This window comes from Bathycoccus prasinos (assembly GCF_002220235.1).
Source record: "Bathycoccus prasinos genomic : chromosome_5".
In the NCBI taxonomy this organism is placed as follows: domain Eukaryota; kingdom Viridiplantae; phylum Chlorophyta; class Mamiellophyceae; order Mamiellales; family Bathycoccaceae; genus Bathycoccus; species Bathycoccus prasinos.
This window is the reverse complement of record NC_024004.1, coordinates 143,973-171,778: the sequence shown is the minus strand read 5'-3', so window position 1 is coordinate 171,778 and position 27,806 is coordinate 143,973. Positions and strand designations below refer to the sequence as shown.

General features: G+C 49.2%; 14 protein-coding genes across 14 annotated transcripts; 9 read left to right on the top strand and 5 right to left on the bottom strand.

Annotated features, from left to right (window-relative positions):
• Positions 1-131: 131 nt before the first annotated feature.
• Bathy05g00960 (predicted protein) lies at positions 132-3,575 on the top strand (the record flags this gene model as incomplete). The annotated part of the gene is made up of 1 exon (XM_007513108.1): positions 132-3,575. One exon carries the CDS (start codon positions 132-134, stop codon positions 3,573-3,575), a length of 3,444 nt encoding a protein of 1,147 aa, XP_007513170.1.
• Positions 3,576-3,639: 64 nt separating this feature from the next.
• Positions 3,640-10,890, bottom strand: Bathy05g00950 (predicted protein; the record flags this gene model as incomplete). Its single annotated transcript, XM_007512988.1, has 1 exon — positions 3,640-10,890. The coding sequence occupies one exon, from the start codon at positions 10,888-10,890 to the stop codon at positions 3,640-3,642; it is 7,251 nt and encodes a 2,416-aa protein (XP_007513050.1).
• A 235-nt stretch (positions 10,891-11,125) lies between these two features.
• On the bottom strand, positions 11,126-11,467 carry Bathy05g00940 (unknown protein; the record flags this gene model as incomplete). The annotated part of the gene is made up of 1 exon (XM_007513144.1): positions 11,126-11,467. The coding sequence occupies one exon, from the start codon at positions 11,465-11,467 to the stop codon at positions 11,126-11,128; it is 342 nt and encodes a 113-aa protein (XP_007513206.1).
• Positions 11,468-11,641: 174 nt separating this feature from the next.
• Bathy05g00930 (unknown protein) lies at positions 11,642-13,003 on the top strand (the record flags this gene model as incomplete). The annotated part of the gene is made up of 1 exon (XM_007512929.1): positions 11,642-13,003. The coding sequence occupies one exon, from the start codon at positions 11,642-11,644 to the stop codon at positions 13,001-13,003; it is 1,362 nt and encodes a 453-aa protein (XP_007512991.1).
• A 565-nt stretch (positions 13,004-13,568) lies between these two features.
• Positions 13,569-15,257, top strand: Bathy05g00920 (unknown protein; the record flags this gene model as incomplete). Its single annotated transcript, XM_007512801.1, has 1 exon — positions 13,569-15,257. One exon carries the CDS (start codon positions 13,569-13,571, stop codon positions 15,255-15,257), a length of 1,689 nt encoding a protein of 562 aa, XP_007512863.1.
• Positions 15,258-15,375: 118 nt separating this feature from the next.
• Positions 15,376-16,077, bottom strand: Bathy05g00910 (large conductance mechanosensitive channel protein; the record flags this gene model as incomplete). The annotated part of the gene is made up of 1 exon (XM_007513241.1): positions 15,376-16,077. The coding sequence occupies one exon, from the start codon at positions 16,075-16,077 to the stop codon at positions 15,376-15,378; it is 702 nt and encodes a 233-aa protein (XP_007513303.1).
• A 500-nt stretch (positions 16,078-16,577) lies between these two features.
• On the top strand, positions 16,578-17,489 carry Bathy05g00900 (predicted protein; the record flags this gene model as incomplete). Its single annotated transcript, XM_007513177.1, has 1 exon — positions 16,578-17,489. The coding sequence occupies one exon, from the start codon at positions 16,578-16,580 to the stop codon at positions 17,487-17,489; it is 912 nt and encodes a 303-aa protein (XP_007513239.1).
• A 187-nt stretch (positions 17,490-17,676) lies between these two features.
• Bathy05g00890 (serine/threonine protein kinase) lies at positions 17,677-19,494 on the top strand (the record flags this gene model as incomplete). Its single annotated transcript, XM_007513264.1, has 1 exon — positions 17,677-19,494. One exon carries the CDS (start codon positions 17,677-17,679, stop codon positions 19,492-19,494), a length of 1,818 nt encoding a protein of 605 aa, XP_007513326.1.
• Positions 19,495-19,585: 91 nt separating this feature from the next.
• Positions 19,586-20,959, bottom strand: Bathy05g00880 (predicted protein; the record flags this gene model as incomplete). The annotated part of the gene is made up of 1 exon (XM_007513313.1): positions 19,586-20,959. The coding sequence occupies one exon, from the start codon at positions 20,957-20,959 to the stop codon at positions 19,586-19,588; it is 1,374 nt and encodes a 457-aa protein (XP_007513375.1).
• Positions 20,960-21,087: 128 nt separating this feature from the next.
• On the top strand, positions 21,088-22,050 carry Bathy05g00870 (predicted protein; the record flags this gene model as incomplete). The annotated part of the gene is made up of 1 exon (XM_007513024.1): positions 21,088-22,050. One exon carries the CDS (start codon positions 21,088-21,090, stop codon positions 22,048-22,050), a length of 963 nt encoding a protein of 320 aa, XP_007513086.1.
• A 271-nt stretch (positions 22,051-22,321) lies between these two features.
• Positions 22,322-23,299, top strand: Bathy05g00860 (unknown protein; the record flags this gene model as incomplete). The annotated part of the gene is made up of 1 exon (XM_007513191.1): positions 22,322-23,299. The coding sequence occupies one exon, from the start codon at positions 22,322-22,324 to the stop codon at positions 23,297-23,299; it is 978 nt and encodes a 325-aa protein (XP_007513253.1).
• Positions 23,300-23,452: 153 nt separating this feature from the next.
• Positions 23,453-24,112, bottom strand: Bathy05g00850 (predicted protein; the record flags this gene model as incomplete). The annotated part of the gene is made up of 1 exon (XM_007513254.1): positions 23,453-24,112. The coding sequence occupies one exon, from the start codon at positions 24,110-24,112 to the stop codon at positions 23,453-23,455; it is 660 nt and encodes a 219-aa protein (XP_007513316.1).
• A 938-nt stretch (positions 24,113-25,050) lies between these two features.
• Positions 25,051-26,415, top strand: Bathy05g00840 (predicted protein; the record flags this gene model as incomplete). The annotated part of the gene is made up of 1 exon (XM_007512999.1): positions 25,051-26,415. The coding sequence occupies one exon, from the start codon at positions 25,051-25,053 to the stop codon at positions 26,413-26,415; it is 1,365 nt and encodes a 454-aa protein (XP_007513061.1).
• A 299-nt stretch (positions 26,416-26,714) lies between these two features.
• Bathy05g00830 (GTP cyclohydrolase II) lies at positions 26,715-27,728 on the top strand (the record flags this gene model as incomplete). Its single annotated transcript, XM_007513075.1, has 1 exon — positions 26,715-27,728. One exon carries the CDS (start codon positions 26,715-26,717, stop codon positions 27,726-27,728), a length of 1,014 nt encoding a protein of 337 aa, XP_007513137.1.
• Between the last annotated feature and the right edge of the window lie 78 nt (positions 27,729-27,806).

Here is a 27,806-nt window from a genome sequence, read left to right as displayed (position 1 = left end):
TCATGGGCAAAGCATCGCGGCGTTCCGAGAAGGAGGAAGAGGAAGAGGAAGAGGAGACTTCTTCTTCTTCCTCACGTCGACGAGTTCTACTTTCAAAAATCGTCGAAAGAAACGCGCAGTTGGAGAAAAAGATGTCTGAAATCTTGACGAGAAGAAAACGAACCGACGACGAGAAAGACGAGGACGATACAGACGAGTTTATCTCGCTGGAGTTTTTAGAGAGACAACGACGAGAACAAGAAGAATCAGCTTTCATCAGCTTTAGCGGTGTTACCTCTTCTTCTTCTTCTTTGTCTTCTTCAAACTCGAAAGAGGACAAAGAGGAAAATGTTTTGGTCGTCGATGTGTTCGTGGAAAGCTCTTTGCGATTGGTGAACGTACAGTTGAGATTTTTAAAATTCTTGATGAAAGAAGACCAAGAAGACAACCAAGTACAAAAGCACCGAAGTCGAATTCGAACGCGAGAAATGACGCTCATCGCGCACGCTATTGGGAGCGTGGTTTTGAACGTAGGACGCGTGGTGTCGAGCACGAACGCGAACTTTTCGAGTGTTCTGATTCAGACGCAAACGACGACGACGATAAAGACGAATAGCAATCATCGAGGAGAGGAGGAGGACGAAGATATCGTCGTCGTCGCCGACATCGAGAGCGTATCGACGTTACTGGCGAAGGAGGTTTTAGCAGACGCGGTAGCAACGCTCAAAAAGCACGGCGGTGAGGAGGAGAGTAGCACTGATGAGAGCGACGGTGGTGGGAAAAGACTCGAAGAGAAGCAGTGGTACGCGGCGTGTGTAGTGAGAGCGATTAAGGCGTGCGCGACGCTCACGAGTTGGCCGGAACGGGAAATGGACGCTCTGGTGAATGTCTTGTTGAGAGAATGCGCGTTTTATAAGTACGAAGGTTGTGCGAGGAGAGGCGAAGTGGACGACGGTAATGGAGAGACGAAGGTGAGTGAGGATTCATATATCGGCGGGTTTGCGGAGGAGAGCGATTGGTGCTTACCACCGTCGAGCGCGTTCGAGAAAGCGGGGAAAGCAAAGACAACAATAACAGAGGTGAGCCCGGTGGAACTTTTGAAAACTGAGGCGCTCGCGGCGTTGGGGTACATGGCCAAAAGAAACCCATCGGGAATGTGTTCGCGATGGCAAATAGTCTTCCCTCGAGAGTTTTCTCCTGCGCCGAAAAAGAAGAAGAGCAGCGTTCTTCTCGCGTCGCAGAAAACGCTCGAAAAGTTGATGGTTTTCGAACGAAGCGCATCGGTTCGTTCGGCGGCGTGCTTTGCGATTATTTCGTTATTAGATTCAAGCGAAGCGAAGAAGTATTTAGCAATGGCAGAGATGAAAGAGGATAAGGGTGTAAGCGGCGGTAGCGCTGTGAGTGCTATGTCTTCCTCATCGTCGCGTCGAGCTTCGTCGGGATTCTCTACGGTATCGATGAACTTAGGGGAAAACGCAGTGGCGCTGTGCGAAACGATTTCGTACGCGTGGACCAGAATTTCAGAGCACCATTTTCGAAAACGTTTTCCTGGTGCACCCACGCCGAGTAAAGACAACATAGGAAGCGCGGACAAATGGATAAGCTGGCTGAGCATCTTGACGGAGAAAGCGGTCGATTCCTTGCCGTTTTTGAGATTGCCGAAGCGGTTGGTACCGCAGCTCGCGAACTCGATCAAATGCGCACTTTTGATTGAGTATTCCTCGTTTCCAAGCAGCGCGGTAGTGAGCGCGTTTTTCAAAGAAGCACCAATTATTCGATGTCTTGGAATCACGTTGAGTGCGAAAATCGGCTTTGAAAGTTTGGAAAGCAACGCGTCTTCTGTGGTGTTCAAATCCAGCTTAAACGCCAGAAAATACACCGCGGATGAAATGACGCTGTTTTTGCAAGCGTGCGAAGCTTTGTGGAAAAAAGCAGCCGCATCGACTACGCGCGATTCCTTGATAGACAAAGAAGTTCAGGAATCGTGCGAGGCTTTTAAAGCGCTGCAAAAGTTGGCGTCCTCTGAAAACGCGTCAAAAATTTTGTTTCCCAATCGAGAGTGCGTTTGCAAACTCTCGCCGGACGTCTTGATGGCAATTTTTGTGGCAAAATCTTCCTCCAGGGCAAATAAAGTCGCTTTCGAGAAGGTCATGCACGCGAGCGTAAAATTGCAGTGCGCGATGCTCTCCGCTGTCCTTCAAAAGAGCAGGAGGAAGAACAGCAGTTTTCTCTTCTGCGCGGAAATTCGCCGCGAGCTGTGGTGCAATTTTATCGACAACGCGCTTCCGTCGTGCCTTTCGAACACGCGATCGGATGAAGTCACGCAACTCGTAAAAATCGCCGCTTTGCGGTGTTTGAGCGAAACGACAGATTGTGTCATCAGCGATATACGATCGAGTAGTAACGGTACCGCGGAGATTTCTCGAATCAAAGCAGTGTTTGAGGCTCCTCTCGATATTTTGCGAGAAAAACATCGTCGATATCCGAGCGCAACTCGCGCGGAAGCCATGAGAACGCTCGCATCACTTCTCATCTTAGATCCGAAATATTTCGAAATGAATGAGGTTCTCTTGGGCGCGTTAGAAAGCGTCAAGAACGCTATGAATCAAGAAAGGACGCATCAAGATTTTTCAAAGACGCTGGAAATGAACGCGTCTTTGTGCGCTGCAAACATCGCCTTGTGCGCTACAAGGTTGCCGACGCCTTCTGCGGATGATAGTGATGATGTATCGATTAATAAAGAATTGACGCATTTGTTCCACGAGTGGACTATTTCGAAAGCAGACAAAGTGCGGGCGAACGTGGCGCGAGGGCTCGGACACATTGCGAAATTTCGTGACTTGGAGGATGAGACGCTTCAACTGATTTGCGAGGCGCTCTTTTCTTGCGCCTCTACGGGTTCCGCAAAAACGCAATGGAACTCTTGCGTTGCCATAAAAAACTTATTCGAAAACCAGGATGCGATCTCTAACGAAGCGTTCTCAGCAGTCAGAGGCGTCAGCAACGCCGGTGTCATTCTCACTCGACTATTACTCACTCTGATTAAAACGAGCGAGAATTTCAAAATTCGTAGAGAATCTCTCGCGGCTATTTCGCGAGCGTCGCGTACGTTTTTGGACCATCTTTCCTACGTCGATTGCATCCGAGTCGTCGTTGAAGCGCTCGTCCAAGGCGAGAAACAGTGTAGTAAACTCGTCGGAGAGTTCGAAGACGACGATGGTAACGTAACATCAAAGCGCGCTGCAGAGAAGTATCGAGAGGAGCTCAAAGCCCAAGCGATTTCGACTTTTGTTCATTTACTGTCGATTGGCGTCGTGTCTGAAAGAGGATGCACGAGAATCGTGAGAGAACATTCGTCTCATGCTCTCGAGGCAATTCGAATTGCCGTTGATATCGTAGAGACTCGTGGTAGCGAAGGAGATGGTGACAGATTCGAGAGTGCGACTAAATTCGATAAAGAGACGGTATCGACAGCGCAAACCGTGTTGAGCGAAATGCTAGGGGTGCCGGTCACCGTCCCCCGTCCCGCTGTCTTTGAAAAAGTACTTCTCGCTAAAAACGAAAACGTGCTTTCCTCGAAGCACATGCACAAATGATTCTGCGCGCAAGCTGTAATAGTATAGATAATTTAATATTAGAAATCTCAAGTTTTTGCTAAATTTAGAGCACATCTTCCGACATACCAAAGACAGTCGTCGCGCCCCGAATGTCACCGGCCGTATAGCACATTTGGTTTGGATGAAACGCCATGGCAGAGATGGCACCGAGGCGCGCTTTCGTGGTCTTATTCGTGTACAAAACTTCACCAATTTCGTTCCCTTCGACATCCCAAATTTTAATGGCGTCTTTTGTGGTACCGCCTACGATGCATGGAGCCACTGGCGTGGAGATGAGCGTAGTGAGCAATCTCTTCTTTGCCGGCAATTGAGAGCTGTGTCGACCACCTCCTCCACCCAAAGGCGACGGCTGATTCGTCTTTGCTGCACCGCTGACTCCCCCAACAACAGAATCAATCGCGTTCCCATCCAACGTCGTCCCTTCGTCATAATCCTGTCTCGCGACTGGTTTTCCAGATACGTTCACCATGAAGAACGGCTTCGCAGCGTTGCGCAAATCACAAAAGTGCACGTCACCGCTGGAGGACCCGGTGGCGACTAGATTCCCAACGCTTCCAGGTTGGAGCAAAATAGAAACTACAGAGTCTCCGTGCGTTTTAATAGCGCTCAACAAGCGAGCAGGAGTTCGTAAATCGTAAGATAATACGCTCCCATCGTTTGCACCAACCATTAAAAGTGCGCCTTCGGCGGCTAACGAAGTCGCCGCCGATGGCGTAACCAGAGACTCCAGACATAACTCACGCGACGCGTCCCAAACGTTCAAAATAGGGTTTGGGAGCGTATTTCCGGCTGAATAAAGACATCCCGCAGCTTGCTGCCAAAGAACAACGGCATTCGTTTTCGAATTCTTTGGATGGTGACTCGAATGGTGATGTCGCCAATCGGCCGTATCTTCCGCATTGTACGTTCCGTGAGTTTTGTACGCTCTCGGGCGAGACTTTAGCGTTCGCCAAGCGGCAACCAGAGTCTCTTCACCTCTTCGAAAGTAGTCTCGCCATAACTTGACGCTTCCATCCGAGCCGGCGCAAAGCAACATGGCATCATCGAGCTGATTTACGAGTGATATTTGGGTCGCCGATCTCGTCGGGAGTTGAGCATCAAAGGCATTCGTAATCGTTTTCGAAGCGTAATCAAAGACACGTATCAATCCTTTTCCGCCCGAAGATGCAATGTGAGGTAACAAAGGATGCATCACAACAGCAGTTGGCGCGTTGTGTCTTGAGTTCTGAACATTTTCATGGGACGCTATGACGTTCGTAAAATCAACCAAATTTTGCGTGGCGCGTTCTTTACCTCGATAACTTCTGTCCGATGCAGTTTGTCGACGCTTGCGGCGACGAAACGGTTCGAGAATAATTTCTTGACGTTGTTGACGTTGCGAGAGCGTCGCACCTTCATAGAAGTAATTATCAATGTTATAGTATTTTTCGCTCGATGTGTCCACGTAATCGCCGTCGAAAAATTCCTCGTTGTTCTTTGCTCCGGCATTGTTGTTGTTGCCATTGAAAGCGTTGAAAGTGGCGTTCGCGTCTCGTCTCGCCTGCGCAAAAGAGCTTCCGTACGCGTACATGTACTCCTCCTCAACTGATGACCCTCCATCGCTGTAATCATCGTCGTACGAATCTCGATCGGCATCGCTAAAAGTTCCTTGGTCGCTGTCGCTATCCTCCGAATCTCGATCGTCGTCGTCGAAATCTGTCGTATTATCTTCCTCTGGTTCCAACAGCGATTTCGAAAAATGCTCTCGCGAAGCCTCGAACAGTCTAGAAAGTGGAGGTTTCGCCGGTCGTCCCTGGAGCGACGCTTCGTCTTCGGCTAAGTTGAATAAATCGTCATTACTTGAAGTCGGAGCCTTCGGGTTGTTTTGCTTGTTCTCGTTTGCTGAATCGTTCGAGTCTTGTCTCGCGAGCATGAGCTTGTCGCTGCTATCGCTGTGACCTCCGATCATTGACAAAGATCTTCTCGATCTGGGAGAACTGCTGATATGCATCTCTTCGTCGTTCAAAGACATACGAGCAACTCTGCCGCTCACACTTCTCGCAAGTGTTTCGGAGTCTCCCCGAGCGATGTCTGGATTCGATCCAGAGGATTTGAAAGAGTTGAACAGAGAACTGGCGACGCGCCTGAGGGGCGATTGCGGCGGTGATTGCAACATCACCGATGATCGAGCCAAAACACTCGGCGCCGGCGGCGAATTTTCAGGTCTATCGCCGCCAGAAAACGCTTGAACCGTCGTATTGATTGAAATAGAGCTTCGAGACGTGATGGAGAGTCGTCCAAGGCTTCGCGGGTCGCCGGCGGCTCGCTCTGATGTCGTTCGCTGCAACATGTTGTACTCGGGGGACCTCGAGGAGACTTTGTTCCCACTGCCATCGTCGCTTTTATTATCGATGTTATGAATATCGAGAGAGCCGTGCGAACCTTGCGGCGATGAACCGAGCAATTTTCGACCCCTTTCAAACAAACGACTTGACCAAGAATCTGCGCGCTTCAGACTTTTAGAGGCTTCTACAATGCGACCCTTGCTATCTTTACTAATTCCACCGCTGTTCGGGCCAAATTTGCTACCAAAAAGGAGTTCATGCGTCTTCCTCTGTAAATCTTCGCGTTTTCGCATTCGCTCGCGTTGAATTCTCGCTTGCCTCCCAGGTTTTGCACCAAACGTCTCCGCTCGAGTCGCCGCTAAAGAGATCGGGTGTTTCGAATGCAATTTTGAGCACAAGAGCGCGGATTGCCCGCAACTCGCGACTCGTGGTGAAGGATCGACGGCTAAATCAGCCAATGCAACCAAAACCGCGTGACTGGTTATCTCCTCGTCTCGTTGGTCGTACAGATTTTTCGTCAAAAACGATGACGAATTGCTTCGGTGTGGAAAACGTTTTCGTGGGTGCATAGGCTGCTCGTCCGTGAGAGTATCGCCGCTGCTCCCCTTCTGAGAATCCGGATGGTTTCCGTCGAGCTCGTCCTCCTCCTCATCGTTATCATCATCATCATCGTCGTCATCATTATCGCTTCCTTGTGCATTATTATTATCTTCTTTGTCCCGCAGAACGACGTTCGATTCAAATACGTCGTCGTCGTCTTCCGATTCTTCAACGTCAGAGTTCGATGTAGAAGATGAATCATCCGGATCGTCTGAATCACTTTCCGCAACTCGTCGCATGTGTGGAAAGTGTGTAACCCCATCGTGCGATCCGCCACCTGACGAAAACGAGTATCTCTCCGCAAAACCTCCTAAATTACTTAAACTTCGATGTCTTTCCTGTGCCGCACCTTTTGTTCGCTGCATTTCGATAGGTGTTGCCGCTTTGAGATCTCTGTGATCATCAACCGCAGAATATCGCCTCTGATGACGTGCAGACGGTTTTTGCAAACCTGCTGCTGCAGAGTTTCCCATCGGTCGCGCTGAAACGCTCATTAATTCATTGTCGAGGCCGACGATATTACCACCGCTGTTTCCAACCGAACCGCCTCTCAATAATCGTCTCTCCTGTTGCTTCGATTCGCGGCGTTTCCTCCATTTTTGCGCAGTTGCTTGGAAAGTCTCTGAATGTCCTCTCGCAAATCGTCCAATCGCAATAGCCATTTCACACCTAGTACTCGTGCACGAATCCGAAGAAAGTTTCGAAAGTATCGCTCCGATAGCCTCGCGCTCGTCGCTGTGTTGTTGTCGGCGCAACCCAAGTTCGCGTTCGTGTTCTTCGTGTCGTCTCTGTTGTTCTTCATCCACGTCATTCGCCGAGATTACTCCTGTGCCATCGTACACGCTTTCACCGTTTTGTTGTTCGACACTGCCAATGCCTACCCCGGTAGATCCCGAGTGCCCGTGATGTTGCTTACCTTCGTCGGAGCCCTCGCCCGCGATGCCGCTTAGCTTTCTTCCGAGCAACTCGGCTTCTGATTCAATCTTCTCGACTCTCGATAACGATCTCGATTGCACTCTAGAACCCCTCGAAGACGGCCGCAACATGCTATCGTTGCTACCGCCTTGCTGATGTTGCGTTTGTGGAAACCCCATGGATGCCATTTTCAAATCTTCCATTTCTTTTCGTCTCTTTTCCTTTGCTTCTCTTTCTTCCGGGACATCAATCATCACACCGAGCGCGTACGCAGCCGCCGATCGCGCGTCCGGACTCTGATGCGAAAATGCATTCGATAGTACTTTTACAGCGCCAGCTCTAAACGCAATTCGCCTTGCCTCGACGTTATCTTCACACAATTTTGCAAGACACAAACACAACCATTTTGCGAGTAACGGACTCGTCGCCTCTCTCGTACCTCGAGGATCGCACGCTCTCGAGATATGCGCGAGCACAACATCGACAAGACTACCTTTTAAGCACGCGCTCTGGCCTTTCGGGTGATTGTCGCAAACGGATGCTAAGACGAACGCCGCCATTGCTCTTTCCTCGGCTGGAATGTTTGGCGCGTCGAGAAATCGAATGAAATACGTGTGTCCGGAATCTTTGACCAAATCGACTTGACAACTGCGATCAAACGCAAGAATCTTGGTCCAAATGAATACCAAAATCTGTCGCAAATCAGGCGCAGTCGTTTGCAGAAGCTTCAAGACGTACGGAAAAATACCGACGGATAACGCAAGATCGACCGCCCAGGGACCCATGTCGAGAAATCGACCTAACAAAACGAGCGCCCGAAGACGGTGAGATTGCGAAAGCAAAACTTGCAAAACAATCGGAAGTTGTTCAGGTGGATCTTTGGAATTATCACCGCGTTCAAGCCACACTTCGAAGGCTGTGAGCTGCTCCGAAAAGAACGAACTGGGCGTAAAGTTTGGAAAGGCTTGCTGGGAGGGATCTTGTTGTTGCGCGCCGTTCGTCCCGGCGGAGGCGCTTTGCGAAGCTGCCATTCTCTTCTCCGCCTCAATCAAATCGGGAATTTGGAGCAAACAATTCTCAACCGCCATATCCCAGGCAAGCCACATCGGATGCTGGTGCGTTGGTGGCAACTCAGGAATGGAAACTGGAGTACAATCGTTCGCGCGCATTATTCGCTCCGCCAATAAGAAGTTGCGGAACAAACTTGCCAGCAATAAATCCTGTCGAAAGAGTTGCTGAAAGAGCGGACGAGGCAACACGTTCCACGCAATTGTATCCGTAATCGCTGTAAAAATCCAGTTGAGTTCACCCAGTGGTGTTTTCCTATTATTTTGTAAGCCTGGAATTTTATCGATGATATCTTCGCTCACGCCGCTTTCGCCTTTCAAAACAGACCGACTCACGAACCATTGCAACGCGATTTTAATTGGTGTCGTCAAACACGCCGTGAAAACATCCGCGGGAAGCTCTACACTTTGTGGTAAGCTTTCATCTTCCGAGCAAGCGGCAAGAACGATACGTTCCTCTCTAATTGGTGGAGCCGGCGTCGGCGGACGCGTCGGCAACGGTGGGAAGTTAGAAGCGTTGAACGCGCCAGACGGCTTCGCGCTTCGCACTCTCCCTTCAGTCTCGATGTTTTCTCTATTATTGATGTCGTTGGTATTCTTTTCGTTGTGACCGTAATTGCTGTTGTTATCTTTATTGGTGTTTGTCAAGTCATCCATGGTGCCGTCGTAGTTTTCGCTCACCGCTGCTAGGTTTTCCCCGGAAGCCGAGCGTCGTTCCTGTTGCATTTTACTCTTCTCTTCTTCCATCCGCCGCCGTTTTCGTTCTTCGTTGATCCATAAAAACGACTTGACGATTGTACCTGCGCTCGAACAATCGAATAAATAAATTGCCGGCGCTCCCGTCCACTGTTGCACGTCGTACAAAGAGAGCGGAATGTATTGCGTGTAATTTTTATTGAACACCCACACTTCGCCGTTTTGCGTCGGGCGAGGGACGCCGTGGCCGTTATAGTGGAACAAAACTCTCTCGTTCTTTGCACTTCTTCGACACGAGAGACACAATTTTTTCACGTCTTCTACGGTTGGATCGAGCTGCAATCTATATTTCGCCCGAGGTTGCCATCGTTCGTATTGCGCTTGCAAAGCTTTCCCGATGGCGTCGAGCGCCTTTTGCGGCGGCGTCGCTAACGGGTTGATCCAACACTGCGCTCGCGCGCACGGCGATACTTTCAAACAGTCTGGAGGATCAACTCCAATGTTCAAGCAAAGCACCAATGCGACTGATGTCGTCTTCATGCGATCCTTCATCCTCCACGTCGAGACGATGTTACTGTTATAATTAGTCGACATTGTCCCATTACCTAAATTCGGCGGCGTCGCCGTTCTAAGATCGCCGTTACTGTTATCTCTACTACTATTCAAAAGCGAAGGCATCGCTTCACGACTACTACTCGTTTCCGCTTGCTGCTGTTGCTGTTGTCTTCGTTCCCTCGCACTCCTCAACGCCGCTTCAAAATCATCTTCCAAAAAATTCGCATAAATCGTCGAAGTCGAGGTCATCGTCAATCCGCCCTCGTCTTCGCTTCCTCCTTCGCCTCCTCCGAAATCCAACTCGTCCTCCTCGCCGTCGTAGCTAAAATCATCCTCGATGGTTAACTTTTGCAAGTAATTCGACCGCTCTCCGTTTAACAACATCTCTCCGTATTTCTGTTGCGCGGCCATTTGTTCCTGTTGTCGTAGCAGTTGTTGTTGCTGATTCTCTTGCCCGACGCTTCGTCTCTGCTGATTTTTCGCGAAAGCGGCGCCCCCGCCAACAACCCCAAAAGCAGTATTCTTTTTCTTCAAAAAAGACGACGAAGTATCGTCGCTCAACCGCATCAAATAATTCTCCATCGCTTCTTTCCTCGCGCGTCGTAAAGCTCTCATCTTCATCCGCCTCACCGATTCTCGATTCTCGTAAACGTCTCTCGTAACTTCCGCGAACTCGTGCCTCGATTCCGCGAAGAATATCGGTTGTTGTTGTTGTTGATGTTGAAATTGTTGGTGTTGGTGGTTGTACTGGTGGTGTTGCGTGCTGTTATTACTCGTGTTCGATGAGTGCGAGCGTTGTTGATGATGGTGGTAGTTGTTGTTGCTGGTCGTTCTTCTGTTATTCGTGTTGTTGTTGTTGTTGTTGTTCCGGTGATGATGACTGCGACGAGAATCCGTCGAGCGCGGCGTCTCTTCGGTGTACGACGACTCGTCGTCGTCGTCGTCGTCGTCTTCGTCGTCATCGTCGTCTGCACTCTCGACGTTGTCGTTGCTTTTCTCATGATGATGATGCGCTCGCTCGTGATTGGCTTCGAAACCACCACCCGCACTCGTCGTCGTTTTTATCGCGCCTCCTCCTCCTCCTCCTCCTCCGTCGTTCGAAGCCTCGATTTCTCCTGGAGTTTCTGCCGCCGACATGAGATGATTTTACGCCTCGAGATCAAGCAGATCTCTTCTGTAGTTCTTCTTCTGAATTGCGTTTCTTTGCGCGCGATACACGATGATGGGTTTTCTAAGAAATGTATGGAGAATTCGAAGCGCAGAAAAGACAGAAAAAACAGAGAAGAAAACGGTGCGATTTTTTGGTGAAAATGTAAAATAAGTAGGGGATGCTGTTTTTCTCTCTCTGTTTTTCTCGCTCTCTCTCCTCTCTTTAGTCCTCCTCCAATCGTGGTTTCTTCTTCGTACCGTCATCATCCACACAGCCGATGAACGGGTTTTTCTCTCGTATTGTGAGCACGCTGGCGGCGACCTTCCATAACGTCCAAGTCCGATGCGCACGGACTTGGACCGTCTTAGGGTTGATTTTTGTGACCGTGCCAGTGATCACCCCTCGCGTCTTCGCGTCAAAACTTACCGTGTCGCCCACTGTGAGTTGTTGAGTAACCTTTTGAGCGTTGAATGTGCGTTGCATTTTGATTGCTTCCATGACTTGGTTGATCTCATCGTTCGTCATGTTGCGGATTGCCGCGATTGCTGTTTGCACGTTATTCATATCTCGTATTTTTTAGATCTGAAGTTGTTTTTTTTCGCAGAGAAGAAATTAAGCCGTTTTTACGCAAGAGAGAGCTACAAAAGAAAAGTTTGGACTTCTCATCATCATCATCATCATCATCATATAAACGCGCTCTTGTTTAAGAGAAGTTCTTCGACGCGTTCGCAAAGAAAGATGACGACGAGAAGCAGAACTACTACTACAACTACTACTCCTACCGCAGAAAACGCATCGTCGTCTGAATCGTTACTTTTGTCCTCGTTCAAAGTCCACCCGACGGTGTTGCTCTCTTGCACGGACCATCACAAACGAACGACGAGAGAGAAGACTGACGATGAAAAGACGAGGAAGAAAAACGCGCTCGGCGCGGCGGGTTTACTCTTAGGGCACAGAGGTGGTGGTGAAGAAGGAGGACAAGGAAGAGGAGGAGACGCGTTAGAGGAAAAGAAGAGCGCAACAGCAACAACAGGCGCTGGGGAAGAGTTTTGTGTTTCAATCACGAACTGTTTCGAGATTGAGTACTACGGCAAAGAAGAAGACAAAGACAAAGACTACGTCGTCGACGCGGAATTCCTCCAAAGAATGCGAAACAATTACAAACAAACGTTTCAAGATTTAGAAGTCGTCGGGTGGTATTTCTGCTCGGTTTTCGAGGAGGAGGAGAACGAAAAAGACGAAGAAGAGAAGAAGACGTTTCAGCGAAGAGTGCACGAACAAATAGGAGAGTGCGTGAAAGAGGTGATAGATTGTCCGATGGTTTTGTTGACCGTAAACGCGAAAGTAGTCGTGCGCGGAGGAGACGGACGTGGGAAAGAGAACGAGGAGGACGAAACAAACGCTGAAAAAAAGCGCGCGGCGTTACCGGCGAAATTGTACCGTTATGAAGAGACGGACGAAACGTTCAAACCTATCGCGTACGGGATTGACGCGAGCTCGGCGGAAAGAGTCGCGTCAGACCACGCGTCCAAAGCGACGGAAAAGACAGAGTTGGAAACGAAAGAGTCGAGAGTGTTGGCGTATTTGACGGAGCAGAGAGTCAGCGTAAAAGCTTTGAGAGATCGAATCGGGACGATGTTGGAGTTTTTAGAGAAGGAAGTAGCCGGCGAGAATGAGGAGGAAGACGACGCGTTGAGATTTGAAATTTTGCGTCGCTTAAACGCCATATGCGCGCAAAAAGATACCCAACTTCCAAACACAGATAAAGCCACTCGCGAGAAGAGCGACGCGGCTTTGATTGAAACGTTAACCAAATTGACCAAGGCGTGCGCGGATACGGAAAGTTTCGCGAGAAGGTTTAACGCGGCGTATAAGAAAGAGGACATCGATTCCTCCTCTAATGGTGGAATCGGCCACATTGGTGGTATAGACGAGAAGTTTTTTGGTGGTGTCGGATTAATGGAACGCTTCGAGCACCGCATACCTACGATACCGGGCGCTTCGCGAAGAGGAGGGGAAGGTACCGGCGGCGGCGGCCCAGCCTCGCTTCGTTCGAGAAGACAACAAGCCGCCGCGGCGAGTAGCATGCAAATAGATTGAATACACTCTCTTCTATAGAGAGAGAGAGAGAGGAGGAGAGAGATACCGATGATAAAATTGAAATACACGACGGTATTGCCGCGCCGTTTTATAACAACACTACGTAGTATAAAAAATCTAATAAGCTCCATCATGCTTTTATTCATCTTGGAGGTCAAAAAAAAAAGCACAAAAAACGAAAGTCAATCACATGCGAGATGAGAGAATTCCTCATTAAAAAAAAACATTCGCGCGCGTTTGTCTCGGTATTACATCTTCTTCTAAAACCACATTCATCATGCGAAGCAGCGGTCCCCGAAGTGGTGGATCTCGTGGATCTCGCGGCGGCGGGTCGTCTGGTTTTGGTGGTTTCGGAGGAGGAAGAGGAAGAGGAGGAGGACGACCTCCTCGATCGTCTTCCATTTCGAATGCGACGACGCATCGAAACCACGAGGTTTACGATTCAGACGACGAAAGCGACGAAGCGCATCATCATCATCATCATCTCGATGCATTCATCCAACCAGAAACCACCGAACTCATCTTGAAACAAAGGAGAAGACACTATAAATCCTCTCTGAGAGAAATGGAGAAGATTGCATCCGTCGCGCGCGCGAGCGGGAGTCAGTTGACGGAGGCGCAGGTACGAAAAGCGAGAATTTTTTTTTTTTTTTTTTTTTTTTTGAATTCGACTGATCGTGATGATGAAACGTTTTACTCTTACCTCTTTATAAACAACGCTTTAAACAAACGACAACAGGAATCCTTCGTTCGCAAACGCGTCATGTACGAAGGCGCTTTACAAGAGCTGGAACACATCGGACCGAGGCTTTTAGACGCGATGGAGAGAGAGATAGCAGTCTCCGTGGCAAATGCGATGGAAGAAAAGAGGATGAAGGACAACGACGACGGCGGCGGCGGCGGTGTCGTTGTTGGAGGAGGAGGTGGAGAGGAGAAGACGGGGAGATCCCCGGTGATGGCAAGCAGCGCATCGCCAAAGTCGCCGCCGCGTTTGCCGTTGAAGTTTGGGAGGACGGAGGAAGGGGTGATGTTGTCGCCGCCTTTACCGCCGACGCCGCCTTCGGCGTCGATTGTAGCCGCCGCCGCGAGGATGAAAAGAGATGGTAAGAAATACGATTCCGAAGATTTGAAGAGATTGGTATCGTTACTGTACTTTGCGAGACTATTTGACGTAAAAGACGCGTCGTCGGTGGAAATCGAGCACGCGAGAGTGATTCAACGAGACGCATGCATTGCAAAACACATATCGTCGTACACGGGCGCCCCTGGATCGCGACCGTTAACTGGTGAAGATTTGGACGCAGTCGTTATCGCTGGACGAGCGGTGGTGTGTCAAAGGCGCGACGTTATGCAACACGGCGCTTGCATCGCGATGAACACGAAAGCGGCGAAACTGTTCTTGCGGAAGAAGGAAAGAAAGGCAACGTCTGGTGCGGATTTGGTGTTGGTAAAGCAACAGCAAGGTGACGGCTCGTCCGTGGAAAGGATGAGCACGTCATCCAGAGACGAGGGTAATTTTTTCGAACGTATGCTGAATATGGGATCATCCAGCGGCGCGGTGGTCGCAACAAACGCCGTCGTTTCGTCGGGAGGAGAGCATCACCATCACCACCACAACCAACAACAGAGCGCAAAAGTAACGAGAGAAGAGATGGACGCAATCGAACGCGCGCGAGATGTCATGGATATCATCATGGCCATGGCACCGACAGAACTTTCAGAATCCTCCGAGACGTCATCCAAAGAAGACGAAGACGAAGAGGAAGGCGATGAAGAAAAAGAAGAAGGGATGAAGGAGGAGGTTGGATTATTAGGGGTTTCCTCGCGCGAGCTCAGAGAGGCGGAACAAAGTTTCTCGAAAGTAAGCATCCAACACAACACTAACCACAACAACGCTAACAGAAGAAGAGAAGATATCGAAGGTGGAAGAAGAGACAAGAGAAGAAACGCGACGAGAGACGCGTCGCGAAAGTTCCCGAAGCGTAAATCAGAAAATATGTCGTCGCACGCGACGGCGTTCGAGGAAGGCGCTGGAGCGTCCGAGGATAGATCGATGTCGTCGCAACCTCAGTCGCCGTCCACGCCTTTACAGCAAATTGACGATAAAACAAAGACTACTTCCTCGCCAAAGCGATTCAAGAGAAAAGGAGGCGGAATTAGAGGAGGTAGAAGAGAGCGAGAGCGGAAAGAACTGGCCCAAGCTCGATTGCGAGAGAGAGAGGAAGCGCAAGCGCGGGCAGAAATAGACAGGTAAATACTACTTAGCGGCAGCAGCGGTGGCAACAAACACGAAGAATATACACGCGAATAACGTATTATATGTTAACTCAAAGGTACTCGTATCGCATTAAAACTTCTTCTTCCTCTTTTCTTTACCATCGCATCAATTCGTCGCTCAAACTTCGCGAGTGACGCATCCGAGGAGGTCTCGATTCTTCTTTCGCGGAATTCGCCAAATTCTGTTTGCGTCTCTCGTCCAAATACGAACAACATTGCGGGCACTTTTTCGCGCTCTCTTTAATCCAAGACGCGCACTCGTCGCACTTCACCAAAGGCCCGTACTTAAAGCTCGTCAACGCGTTCATCGGTACCACGATCAAATAATACACGAAAAACAACGTACAAAACGTCTCCAACATGACGCCGAGGAACGCGCCGTACTCAAATCGAGTCCCCCCGGTTGAGAAGTACAAATCCTCAATCTCTCTTTTCCCTCCGATTAACGCAATCAACGGCGATATAAACGCCGACGTGAACGAATCCACCACGTCTTTAATGCACCCACCGACGACGAGACCAACCGCTAACCCGACCGCTCCGGAACCGACGATAAATTGCGTCAATCCAGACAGGCGCAGAATAGGTAAAGTCTTTTCCACCAAAGTCTTTGGCAAAACATGCGTTAAAATTTGCTTCTTTGGTTGTTGTTTTTTATTCAGCGCCGCTGCTGTTTCCTCTTCTCGCTCCTCCGAAGGACACTCCGGAAGCCTTGTTGTTCTCAACAACAACGCCTCGTGATCGCAAGTATTAGAATTCGCGTCCTCGTTGGTCTCCTCCGGACGATCCGCGGCCATTTCGTTCGTTTTCTCGCTCGCGTTGTGTGTATACGTGAACGCGCGCGCTAAGCGGAAAATGAGGAATCCGCTTATTTTTTTCTCTCTAACATGCTCCTTCGTTAGGGGATTTCGTTGGCCAACAACAACAACAACAGCTCACCCGTCCGCCAAAGGGTTCCCTTCCAACAACCTCTTCTCCTCTTCCTCGTGCTTTTGATGCTGTTGTTCTTGCTCCACCTGCGGATGATGATGATTCGTCGTCGCGTTGTTCGATGATGATGATTTGTTGAGGTGATGCAACACCAAAGAAACATTCCGTTGTTGTCGGTGTCGCAGAAAATCCAACTTCTGCATATAAAACATCCTCCCGCTGAACGGAATTCAAGACGAAAACGAGGAAGAGTATCAGAAATCTCCGGAACGGTTTTCGGTTCATGAATGAGGGAAGAGAAAACAACATTTTTGTATTCGTATGTCTTCTGTTCCGGCGTTGTGTTCGTGTGTTATTAGGGGAGATAATGGAGACTTTGCAGACGTCACTTCTCCCGGAAAGTAAACGCGCTAAACACACGCGTATAATGTTTGCGGGGGCGAGAACAATTGCCACGAGAACGACGACATCATCATCATCATCATCATCTAAACGCATCGCGACTCGCACCATTATTACGAGTACTGCCAAGAGATCTTCCTTCTTGCGCAAATCCTTTTCCTTCTTATTCCTGTGCAGTGCGTTTCCGTCGAGCGTGAAGTCGTCGTCGATATCGGAGTTTTCCATCATGGGTGACAGCGAGTACCCGGGGACGGCGGATGAACGATTGGAGACGTGCAAAAACCGAGCGAAGTCACTCACTTCGAATGAACTCTCCCAAGATTGGGAGGCGATTGTTCGCCCAAAGCTCTTATGGGCGGCCGGGTTGAGAGACCTCACGAACGTGGCACCGGGAAAGGGCAACACGGGCCACTGCTTTAACGATTTCAACCACGTGGACGCGACGACAATGTTGATGCAAACGGCGGATAACGAACACGACGGGTCGGTGAGAGGCATAGCGGTTGGAAATCAACTGGGCGAGGGGATTCGAGCGGCGAGTTTACCCGACGCCGGGCCCGGCGGGACGTGGTGCACGTGTTCGCTCGGCGCCAATCAAGAACCTCCGCACGACGTCGCGCACGTGCAATTCCAGTCTAAAATCGCGTGGAAACTCGTTTGGGTTCCAGGGGAATTGGGGGACTTTTCGAGGTTTGTTTTAGTCGACGACGCGGGGACTTCTTTAACCACCGGCGTCCCAACCGGGAACGTCCCCAATATCATGGAGCGAGAACACAATTTTCAAATGTTGAGAGGCGGCAGATACGCCGAGTGCGCGAAAGAGTACGAGAGTAATTCGGACGACTTTGGTGTTGGCCCCGGGTTTAGTGCCAGATAATAGAAGGCGAAGAAGGGGGCGTTGGATTGTTGTGTAATTTTGCGACGACGCGTTTTGTAATTAAATATATACATGTACATGTACATCATCCGCTCTTCGCAAAGTCTTTTTACGTCACTTGTGTAATCAACTTGCGTCATAACTTTATCCACGAATAATTTACAAGAAGACACCAATGCGTACGAGTATGACTCAAAGACTTTTGCTTTCCAAGCATCCGTTTTTGTCGCTCCCGTATTCTCGTCGTAAAGGTACTTCTTCAGGGAGACCACCACGAGGCGCAACGAAAGCGGCCGCAAAGGATGACGACGTAAACGAGGAGACTTCTTCTTTTTCCCCGGGAAGTAATCTTTTGAGGACGAGCACCGGAGGAGGAGGAGTTGGCACGTATTACCAAACGGGCGATGTTATCAAAGAAGAGTACGTGGTGAAAGACTTACTCGGGACCGGTTCGTACGGGGAAACGTTGTTGTGCGAGCACTTGGTGGGAAACGTTAGAGAAGAGGTGGCTTTGAAAGTTTTACCTTGGGAAAGTTTGAAGAAAATGAGTGCTGGCGGAGGCGCGAATAATGACGCGTCGCCTTGGAAAGCGTTAGATTCGTTCGAGCGCGAATCGAAAGTTTTACAATCCATCGATTATGAGACGATACCGAAATACGTGGAGCACTTTGAGATTGAGAAAGGGACGAAGAGTGGAGATTTGGAGTTTGTGTTGGTGCAAAAAGTGGCGAAAGGCAAATCGTTGACGGAGTTGGTGGAAAGCGGAACGTGGCGCCCATCCGAGCCGTTCGTGAAGAAGATGTTGGTACAACTGTTAGAAACGGTATCGTATTTAGAGACGCTCAGGCCGCCGGTGTGGCACAGAGATATTACGCCGAATAACGTCATCGTAGATATGGAGAACGAGACGATAAGTTTGGTGGATTTTGGTGCGGTCGCGGAGAGCGCCGTGTCCGGCGGAATGGAGATGACGAGAGTCGGTACTTCGGTCGGGACGTTTGGGTATGCCGCGCCTGAACAGTTACAAGGAAGAGTAGGAAAGAAGAGTGATCAATACGGAGTTGGGTCGACGATTTTGTTTGCCATGAGCGGGTGCCCGCCGAGCGCGTTCCCGAGCGAGAGATTAAAAATTGCATTCAGAGGGAGAGTGACTATCGACGATCGAGACATCGAAAGGTGTCTCGATATTCTATTAGAACCGTTGCCGGAGGACAGGTTTCGAAACGCCAAGGAGGCGTTAGAGTTGTTAGAAAGAGGCGCGCAAAGAAGAGAAGAGATGAAGAATAATAGCACTAGAAACGGTAGCACTAGCAGACAACAAGATAGGTATTACGACGACGAGTACTACCAGGAAGACGACGGGTACTACGACAACAGAGGACAATATTACGACCCGTACGATCCGTATTACGGTCGAACAACCTTCGGCGCTCCGGGGTTTAGCACGACGATATCCTCGGAACTAGAATCGAAACGACCGAATCGAAGGAAGAAACCGGCAAACACGAAAGTGCAAGTGTATCGAAACGAAGACACGAAAGAACTGGCAATTTTAATCCCTCCCGCGGGGTTCACCGGGAATAGCGCCATGTCAGGGGGCTTTGCGATAGCGTGGAACGCGTTCGTAGCCACGTGGACGGTTGGTGCCTTGGCATCTGGCGGAGCGTTCTTCGCGTTATTTTCCATCCCGTTCTGGCTCGCAGGCGGTCAAATGGGGAAGAGCTTCATCGACGAAACCTTTGAATCTGCGGAAATTTCCTTGACGGATACCGACTTTAACATCGTCACGAGGACGATCGGTAAAAAAGAATACGTGAATGATTCGGGGAGTATTGAGGACGTTTCCGGCGCGGAGGTCATCGTCGAGAGCATCACCAACGGGATTCCAAATTCAATCATTTCCATGGAAGTTGGCGCGAAGTCGTATAAGTTTGGACGCGGCTTAAAACCGGTAGAGTTAGATTTCGTGGCTGGTGAAATTAACGATTTCGTCGATAAGCGTTGACGTGATTGCACCGCTGCTGCTGCTGCTGCTACTACTGCTACTATTACAACTGATTTTACTTCTACTTCCAGGTACTACTACTGCTATATTGCTAATCTGAATCCGTATCGATGTTGTCCCATTTGGAATAATCCACCGCGCCTTTCCGTTCCTTCGCTCCTTTACCAATCTCATCCCACGGGCCGCCTTTCTTTTCAATCGCCCATTTGTAATACACTTTATTCGCGGGTAAATCGCGAGCGTCTTCTGTAGGCGAATCCACGCGGTAGTCGATGGTAATCTCGTCGCCTTTTTTGCCAACCTTTCGATTATTCGTAAATTTGTACGTCGCGACTGGTTTCTTCCTATCTCTCGCGACGTTTGCGTCATCGCCGTCGTGATTCAGAAACTGCGCAAACGTGACGCGATGAAACCCACCTTGCAATGGAAACGTCTGATTTGCCGTGGTAAACCCAAAGCGTTCTCTGATTCTATTTCGCATCGCTTCATCCAAATCGCCACTACCATTCTTACTTTTCTTGGGAGCTTCCTTCGTTAACCATCCGTGCGGGCACTGCGCCATTCGAAAGTGACCTTGCAACAACTCGCTCAGTTGCGACACCGGTATTTCGATTGGCTTCGAATAATCGGCGGCGAGAAAAACGCCCACATCGTGAATTTGCGACGGCTGCAAACGCAACGGCGCGCACTCCTCTTCCACCAGCCAACTCAACAGTTCGTTCTCCACGGACTCGGAATCGCACGTAATCGCCACGGATCCCGGTTTCGCGGCGAGCGCGTCTTTCTTCGCGATTAAAATTTCCTCCCCCGGTTGAATATCTCTCAACGCGTAATACGTATCCGAGATGCAATCGTACTTCGCGTTCGCCAAATCCTCTTCTCCTCCTCTCACGAACTGTTCCGGCGCCAACTTCAGAAACGTCTGCGCGCTCGTCGGCACCGCTTGCTTCCGCCCGTCGCTATAAAACCGCTCCTTTAACAATTCCAAATACACCTCTTTCACGTTGTATTCAAACTTTAACTTTTCAATCGCAACCATGCACATCCCGCCGAACGGCGCGCGTTGTTCTCTCCACGAGTGTTCAAAAATGCGCTCGTTCGCTTCGATTTTCCCTTCCGCGCGTACCCCCACCACGCCGCTTTTGTTGCTGAAACACACGGTCGTAATCTTCGTTTTCCCGCTCAAAACGAGCGTCTCTTTCGCGCGTTCAAACATCTCTCTAGATGCGGACACTGGTTTCGCCAGCGACGGTGCCAACGCGTCTAAACCAATCTCGTTTGCGTTGTTGTTGTTGCTCGAGCGCATGGGAACGAAGGTCTCCCCTTTTCTCTGCATCTCGATTTTCGTCTCCTCTAAGTGGTGCGCTAACTCTTCCAATTGGCGATTTCCTGTCGTTGGGTGGTCCATCGATTCTTCTACGTCGTCTTTGTCTTCTCGTTCGTCGTCGTCGATGATGACGGCCATGTTTATTGTTTGTTTGTAGTACTCTTTGTTGTGGGGAAAAGCAAACGCTTTAGATGAAATTCTTCATTCCATCGAACACATTCGCGCGCGTTTTAGCACACCACTACTCTCACATAAACACTCTAAATATGCCTCGCGGTTCGGGGAGAAAACACTCCAAAAATGCCGGGAACATGGGTTCGGAAAACCTCAACTACGCCGAACGCAAAGCGTTAGGTTTTGGCACCATCAAAGAACGCTTAGGGAAAGACACCGTGAAAGATTTCAACTGTTGCGCCTTGGGATTACACGTGTGCGCAGACCCGTACGCGACCGACGAAGGCGTTTTATACGAGCGAGAGTTTATAGTGAGGAACTTAATCGAACAGAAGAAATCGATCGAAAAGATGAAACTGAGTGTGGAGCGTTTGAAGATGCAAAGAAGCGAGGAGGAAAAGGAAAAGGAAGAGCACGCGAAAGCGAAAGAGATTAAGAAGTTTCACGCGCAAAATCACGGCGGAGGGAAGTACCAAGAGATGGACGACGTCTTCGACGATGGAGATGGAAAACAAATCGCAAAAAGATCCGAGTTTGGGTCAAAGTTCGATAAGGAACGCGCGGAGAGTTTGAACGAGTTCTGGACGAACACGGTGAGGACGAAGGAGAACGTCGCGGAAAGTAGTAGTAGCGGAATTAGCGCGAAGAAGAATAGTTTATACACGAAATGTCCTCAAACTGGGAAGAAGTTAAGAGCGAAAGACTTGACGAAAGTGAAGTGGACGAAAGCGACGGACGACGAATCCGTTTTCATTTGTCCGGTGACCATGAAGACGTTTACGAATAGCACGCCGATTGTTATTTTAAAACCAACCGGCGACGCGATTTCGAAAGAGGCGTACGATCTGGTGATTAAGAAAGAAGGCGCGTACGAAGGGAAGAAAGTAGATCCGAAGAAGGACGTGATTCATTTGCAAAGAGGAGGGACCGGGTTCGCCGCGAGCGGGACTCAGGTCGAGTCAAAGATTGAGACGATCATAGGCCAAGGATCGGGGAGAGCGGATATTCGCGGACAAAACGCATCCGCGCCAAGTCGATTTGGTTTGCGCATCTAACGACTTCTTTTTTCTCCCCGTTATCTCGATTATTCGCCAAAATCGAGTTCATAGTAACGTCTTTTTTTAAAAAACCGAGAAAAAGAATTTGACCAAATCTCTGATCATCCACATTATTTTGTATCTAACAACTGTTCCCAAGATACATAAAAGTACACCCACTTATACACCGCGCGCGCAAAAGTAAACCCACCACACACACTGCGCGAGACGCACAAAGCAAAAACAGATTGTCTTCTTCCTCGTCGTCTTTATCGTCGTCGTTTGCATCATGGGAGGAGTAAGCAGAAGGCGTGGAGGTTTTCTTTCTTTCGCGCCTCGTTGTTTGCTGCTCCTCTGTTTCTTTGTCGTCCTCGTCTCGGGACAGCAGCAACGAGATGAAGAACAACAACGACGAGAGATGGAAGAAGATGAAGAAGTTGTTTTGGGAGTGAACAACGACGCGATACGAAAAGCTTTGCGGGAGACGTTCCCGTCTGCGGATGACTTGGAAAGAGCGACTTTCTTGGCAGGAGAGATTCAAGAGGAGTTGAACGTAACCGATGCGGACGCGTTTGACGTGCAAACGTTCGCGGACGTCGAGGCGGATGGGTTGAGAGTCGTCACCGAGAGTTTCGTGGCGACGACTTTGCCCACGTCCGAGAATAACTACTCGATGAAGTTCGTCGCGGTGAGCGAACAGTTGACGCCGAACGCCTCGTACGGGGCAGTCGTGTGTGGTTTTGCGCACCCGGAGAAGTGCATGGGGTCTCCGATGATGGGCGGAGCGTACGATTACGACGAGTACACTTGCGGGAGAGCGGATATCGACGTGGCGGAAACGTCGCACTTTTGCGAATTAATCGCCGAAGGCGATACGAACGAGGACGGAGAAATCGTATTCATCGGAACGCCGAATCTGGTCTCGTTGCAAGAGATTCGAGGGAACGAGACTTCTTTGGAAGGCGACGACGACAGCGAGGGAAGCAAAGAACCACCGTTGCTGTTACACATCGCGCTCGTGAGATTGCCGCCGACGCCCGAAGAAGACCAAAAACAAACGCCGGCGAGAAAATTGCTCCAAGGTTTGGGCGGCGGTATCGGCTTCGGTGGCGGCATCGGCGGCCTCAATCGTTTCGGCGTTGGTGGTCTCGGTGTGAGCTCACTCGGTGGCATCAACAACATCGTCGCGCAAGATCCTCTGTTTCAAAGTGGTACCGCGCACCACGTCGCGTTCGCGCAACCGGGCTTTTCAGGTCTCAGAGGTTAATAATAAAAACACAACAGCGAGTTCATCGCGAGACGCGCATCTCATTCTTTCTCAAATTTCATCATCGCGAATAAACATAAATTTAAGGTGGTCAAACATTTTTTTTGTGAATATCAAATACAAAACGCGAAAAACTCTTCTTTTCTATTCTCATCATTCGCTTCTAAATGTTCTCGCAACTTCTCTTAAATGGTCGATTTGCATTCTCTCTTTCGTCCGTTGCATCATCTGCGCAACCATTTGGACTTGTACTTTCGGATCCTCGCACGCGGCGAGCTGTTCTTTCAATCGGTCGTCTTGCATGTCCATCACCGGCAACACGTCGCCTAGATATTTCTCCAACGCTTCTCTTGTCACGCCAATCTCTTCGTCCTTATCGAATTCCTCTTGCAACACCAACCTCACTTTCGATAACGCCATTTCATTGTTGCATTCCAAATCCTCCGCCGTGAACATCCCCATGACTTCCTGCGCGAATTCGAGCACCTTCTTCGCGTACGGCGCTCGAATTTTTTGCAACTCTTTCAAAAGCACGTCGTATATCGCTCGTAAAATCAAAATAATCTCCTCGTCTTGGCCTTGCTGAATGTTCCCGTCTAGTATAACTCTCGCCGCTTCCACCACCCCGGCTGTGATTAACCCGTTCTTTGCCATCAAATCTGCTTTTTCTTGAATCTCGTCACCCGTTTCGCAATCCAAAAGTTCCACCACGATGGCGTAATCTTCCGGAGGGATATCTTCCGCTTTCTTTTCTCCTCCATCTTCTCCCCGAGAAGAACTGCTATCGCTGCTGCTCGAAAACACTTTAATCATCTTTGTTGTCTTCTTTATCACGCTACGACTACGACTACTGCTGCTCCTAAAACAACGCGCGCTTCTCTTCGAATAATAATAATCTTTTTGATGACGCAGATTAAAAAGATGAAACGACGACGACGACGTTGTTGGTGTCATCAGCGCTGCACGCAAAGACGAGGATGACATTTTTTGTAACCCTCTCTGCGTCTCTCTGTCTTTGTTCTCTCGATCTCTCTCACTTACGCTCAGTTTTCTTATATCTTCGTTTGTCTCGTCTCTCTCTCTCTGCGGAGTAGTGTATAAACGAGAGAGCTCGTAGAGGTGATGTTGTGTGATGGTTTATCCAAAATCGTAAAATATTTTTTTGTCAAGAGAGAGACTTGAACGCATTCCGAGGACGAATCACAATTTTTTTTTTTTGCAAAAACGACAGACGAAAAACAACGACACGTGATAAATTAATTGAGCGCAAAAAAAAAAGTTTCTCCTCTCTCTGTGAGATGCACTACTACTTTTAATAAGAGAGAATAGAAGAATAGAAGAAATCGAGAGAGGAAAAAGAGATGTCTTTTACGACGAATTCTTTTTTATCGTCGTCGCACTCCTCTTCGTCTTCGTTTTGTCGATTCAGTCGTCGTTTATTACGTCGTCTTCGAGATGATGATGATGATTTTGTGCATCGCAGACGACGACATCAAAGTCGGATTGTACGAATGGGAAAAGAAACGACAAAGTCTCCTCCTCCGCCTCCGACGAGAGAACAGCCGAAGAAGAAGAAAACAAAGAAAATAAAGAAAATAAGAGAGGTGGATTTCAGCGGGAACGCGAGGAACGATGAATACGTCCCCGCGTTCTTCTCATCAGAAGAAGAAGAAGAAGAGATGAGGAAAGTTTTTAACGAGGCGGAAACAACAACAACACCTGCGACGACGACGACGACGAGAAAAGTGAAAATGGCGAAACGACAACCGAGTTTGAATAATGACGATGAGAACATCGATAACAGTTCTTCTTCTTCTTCTTCTTCCTCGTCGTTTACGTCGCAGTTTCGAGCGCAGTTTAAGCGAATATTCCTTCCGGACGGGTTCCCGAACACGGTTTCGAGAGACTATTTGCCTTGGCTGAAATGGCAAATGCTTTCGTTATTTTTTCGCGACGTTTTGGAAGTGCTCTCGGCGCAGTCGTTATTGGTTGCAGTCGGGATGGACGTGAATCAAGCGAACGCGGCGGCACCCGTGGCAGGGGCGGCGAAGTGGGTGTTGAAAGACGGGACCGGCGGTTTAGCGACGTTAGCGTTGGGGGCGCTGAATACGAAAAAGTTTGACGAGAATCCAAAATTCTTTTGGTCGACGGCGAATTCATTGGAAGACGTGTCTCGGGCGATGGAGTTGTTGACGCCGCTGTTTCCGTCGCATTTTTTGTTGATTGCAGGAACCGCGACGTTTGTGAGAAGTGCCGCGTTGACGGGGAGATCGTCGCTCATCAACGGGACGTTCATGACGCATTTCTCTCGAAACGAAAACGCCGGAGATATACGGACGAAATTAGAAGTACAAGGACGATGGTTACAAATCGCCGCGTTGCCGGTTGGCATCGCGCTTTTCAGAGCCGTCACGAACGGGTTAGAGTTGGATTTTGCGACGAACAGTTTAGGCCAAGAGATGAAAGGCGTGACGGTGGGCGTAGCCACGTACGGTTCCATGCTCTTCGCGCACTCGTTTTGTTGCTACATGGCGGCGAAAAGCTTGAATTTTGAGACGTTGAGTCGTAAACGCGCGTTGATTCAAGCCAAAACGTTTGTGGAATCGAACGGTAAAAACGTTTTGTCCGTCGAAGAAGTCAGCGACGTCGAAGGGGTCTGGTGGAGCAAAGAGGAAAAGTACTTAAAAGCGTGTAAATTAGGAGTCGCGCCGGACGTCGTTTCCGGCAACGATTGGGAGGCGTTTGAAAGAGTGAGAGAGAATGTTTTCGCGAACGAAAACTTTGTCGCCAACGTCGTTCGAGACCTAACGAGGACGACGAAAGAAGATAACAATAATACTGATGATGATATCATCGTCGCGTGCATGCTCACCAACGATGCGGGCGTGCGAGACGTTTTGAGCGCGTCTTTGGTTGTCTCCAAACTGATGATGACGATGAAACAACAACAACAAAATAGCGTTATGCCGTTGCTCAAAGACGCGCTTTTGTTCGCCAAGGCAAACGTCGAATCGTTTGAACTCCAACTGAAAGAGACCGGATTTCGCGTGGACGTAATACAAACCGGAGACGCGCCGAGGTTTGAAATCGTTGAAAATGATGATGATATACTCTGACTTTATCCTGTGCTGTAGTATAGTAGCTATAGTAGTAGTAATAGTAGTAGTTTAGAGTAAAAAAAAGAGTGTACAAAACAAATGCCTTACCACTTGGCCAAATCAGCAATGCTATTAATGCTGATTACAGGGGTCGAACCTGTGATCGTTTGCTCATTCGCGTTCTTAATCGAATATCGTTTTGAGTGTATCTGGCTTAGGGTTTAGTAATACATTTATAAAAAATTCAAGTTTTTGTTAAAGTAACCCTAAACCCAAGTGTTATCCAAACTACGCAGCCGCTTCGTCTTCATACAAAGATGACGACTGCTGCTGCTCTGGCCCGCACGGCCTCGATCGCTTCTTCTTCTCATAACAATACCGTTGTTATGAACAACAACAACGGAGGAGGAGGACGAAAACTGCTCGCGAGAGGAACACGACTCAGACAAAGAAGACAAAGACGGAGAAGAAGAGATGTTACGATTTCCCCGTCGTCATCCCTCTCTGCTGACTCCGCATCCTCATCATCATCATCGCAATCGGGAACAACGAACGATGAATTCATCCCGCAATCTTACTGGGTGGCGGAGTCACAAACGCAATTCATCGCCGAAACAAAACTGCCGACGGATAAAGGCTTTTACCGCTTGCGAGGCTACCGCCATCGCGGGCCGAAAACGCACGTGATTACCGAACCCACGTGCATGATTTACGGGAACGTGGAAGGCTTGGAAAACGTGCCGGTGAGAGTACACGACGCGTGCTTTACGAGCGAAGTTTTAGGGTCGTTAAAGTGCGATTGCAAACAACAGTTAGATATGGCGTTGGAATACATACGGGATAACGAGTTAGGGGTGGTGATTTACTTAGAGCAGGAAGGGAGAGGGATTGGATTGGCGAATAAGATTGCGGCGTATAAAGTGCAAGAGAGCGGCGCCGATACCGTGGACGCGAATAGAAAGTTGGGATTACCGGACGATATACGGGAGTACAGCGCGGTCAGGAATATTGTGGATGATTTGAACATCAAGAGCGTGGCGCTGATGACGAATAACCCGAGAAAGATTAACGAATTAGAAAAGGAAGGGGTAAACGTGACGTCGAGAATTCCGTGCGTGACGAAAGCGAATTTGTTTTCGGAGAAGTATTTAGAGGCGAAAGAGAGAAGGATGTCGCACGTGTTGAACGATAGTTGGAGGTATTTCGATAACGCCGGTCAAGTGTTCGAGTCGAAAGACGAGGCAGACGCGAAAGGTGATTTCTCCGATTACAGCATGACGTGGGACGAAGAAGACGAGTTAGGGAACATCGCGGCTAAAGGAATCCATTGAGAATAAAAAACGAACCGATACCGCATCATTTGTTACCGCATTTACTATCTACTACTACTACTACTACTCGGTTACTTC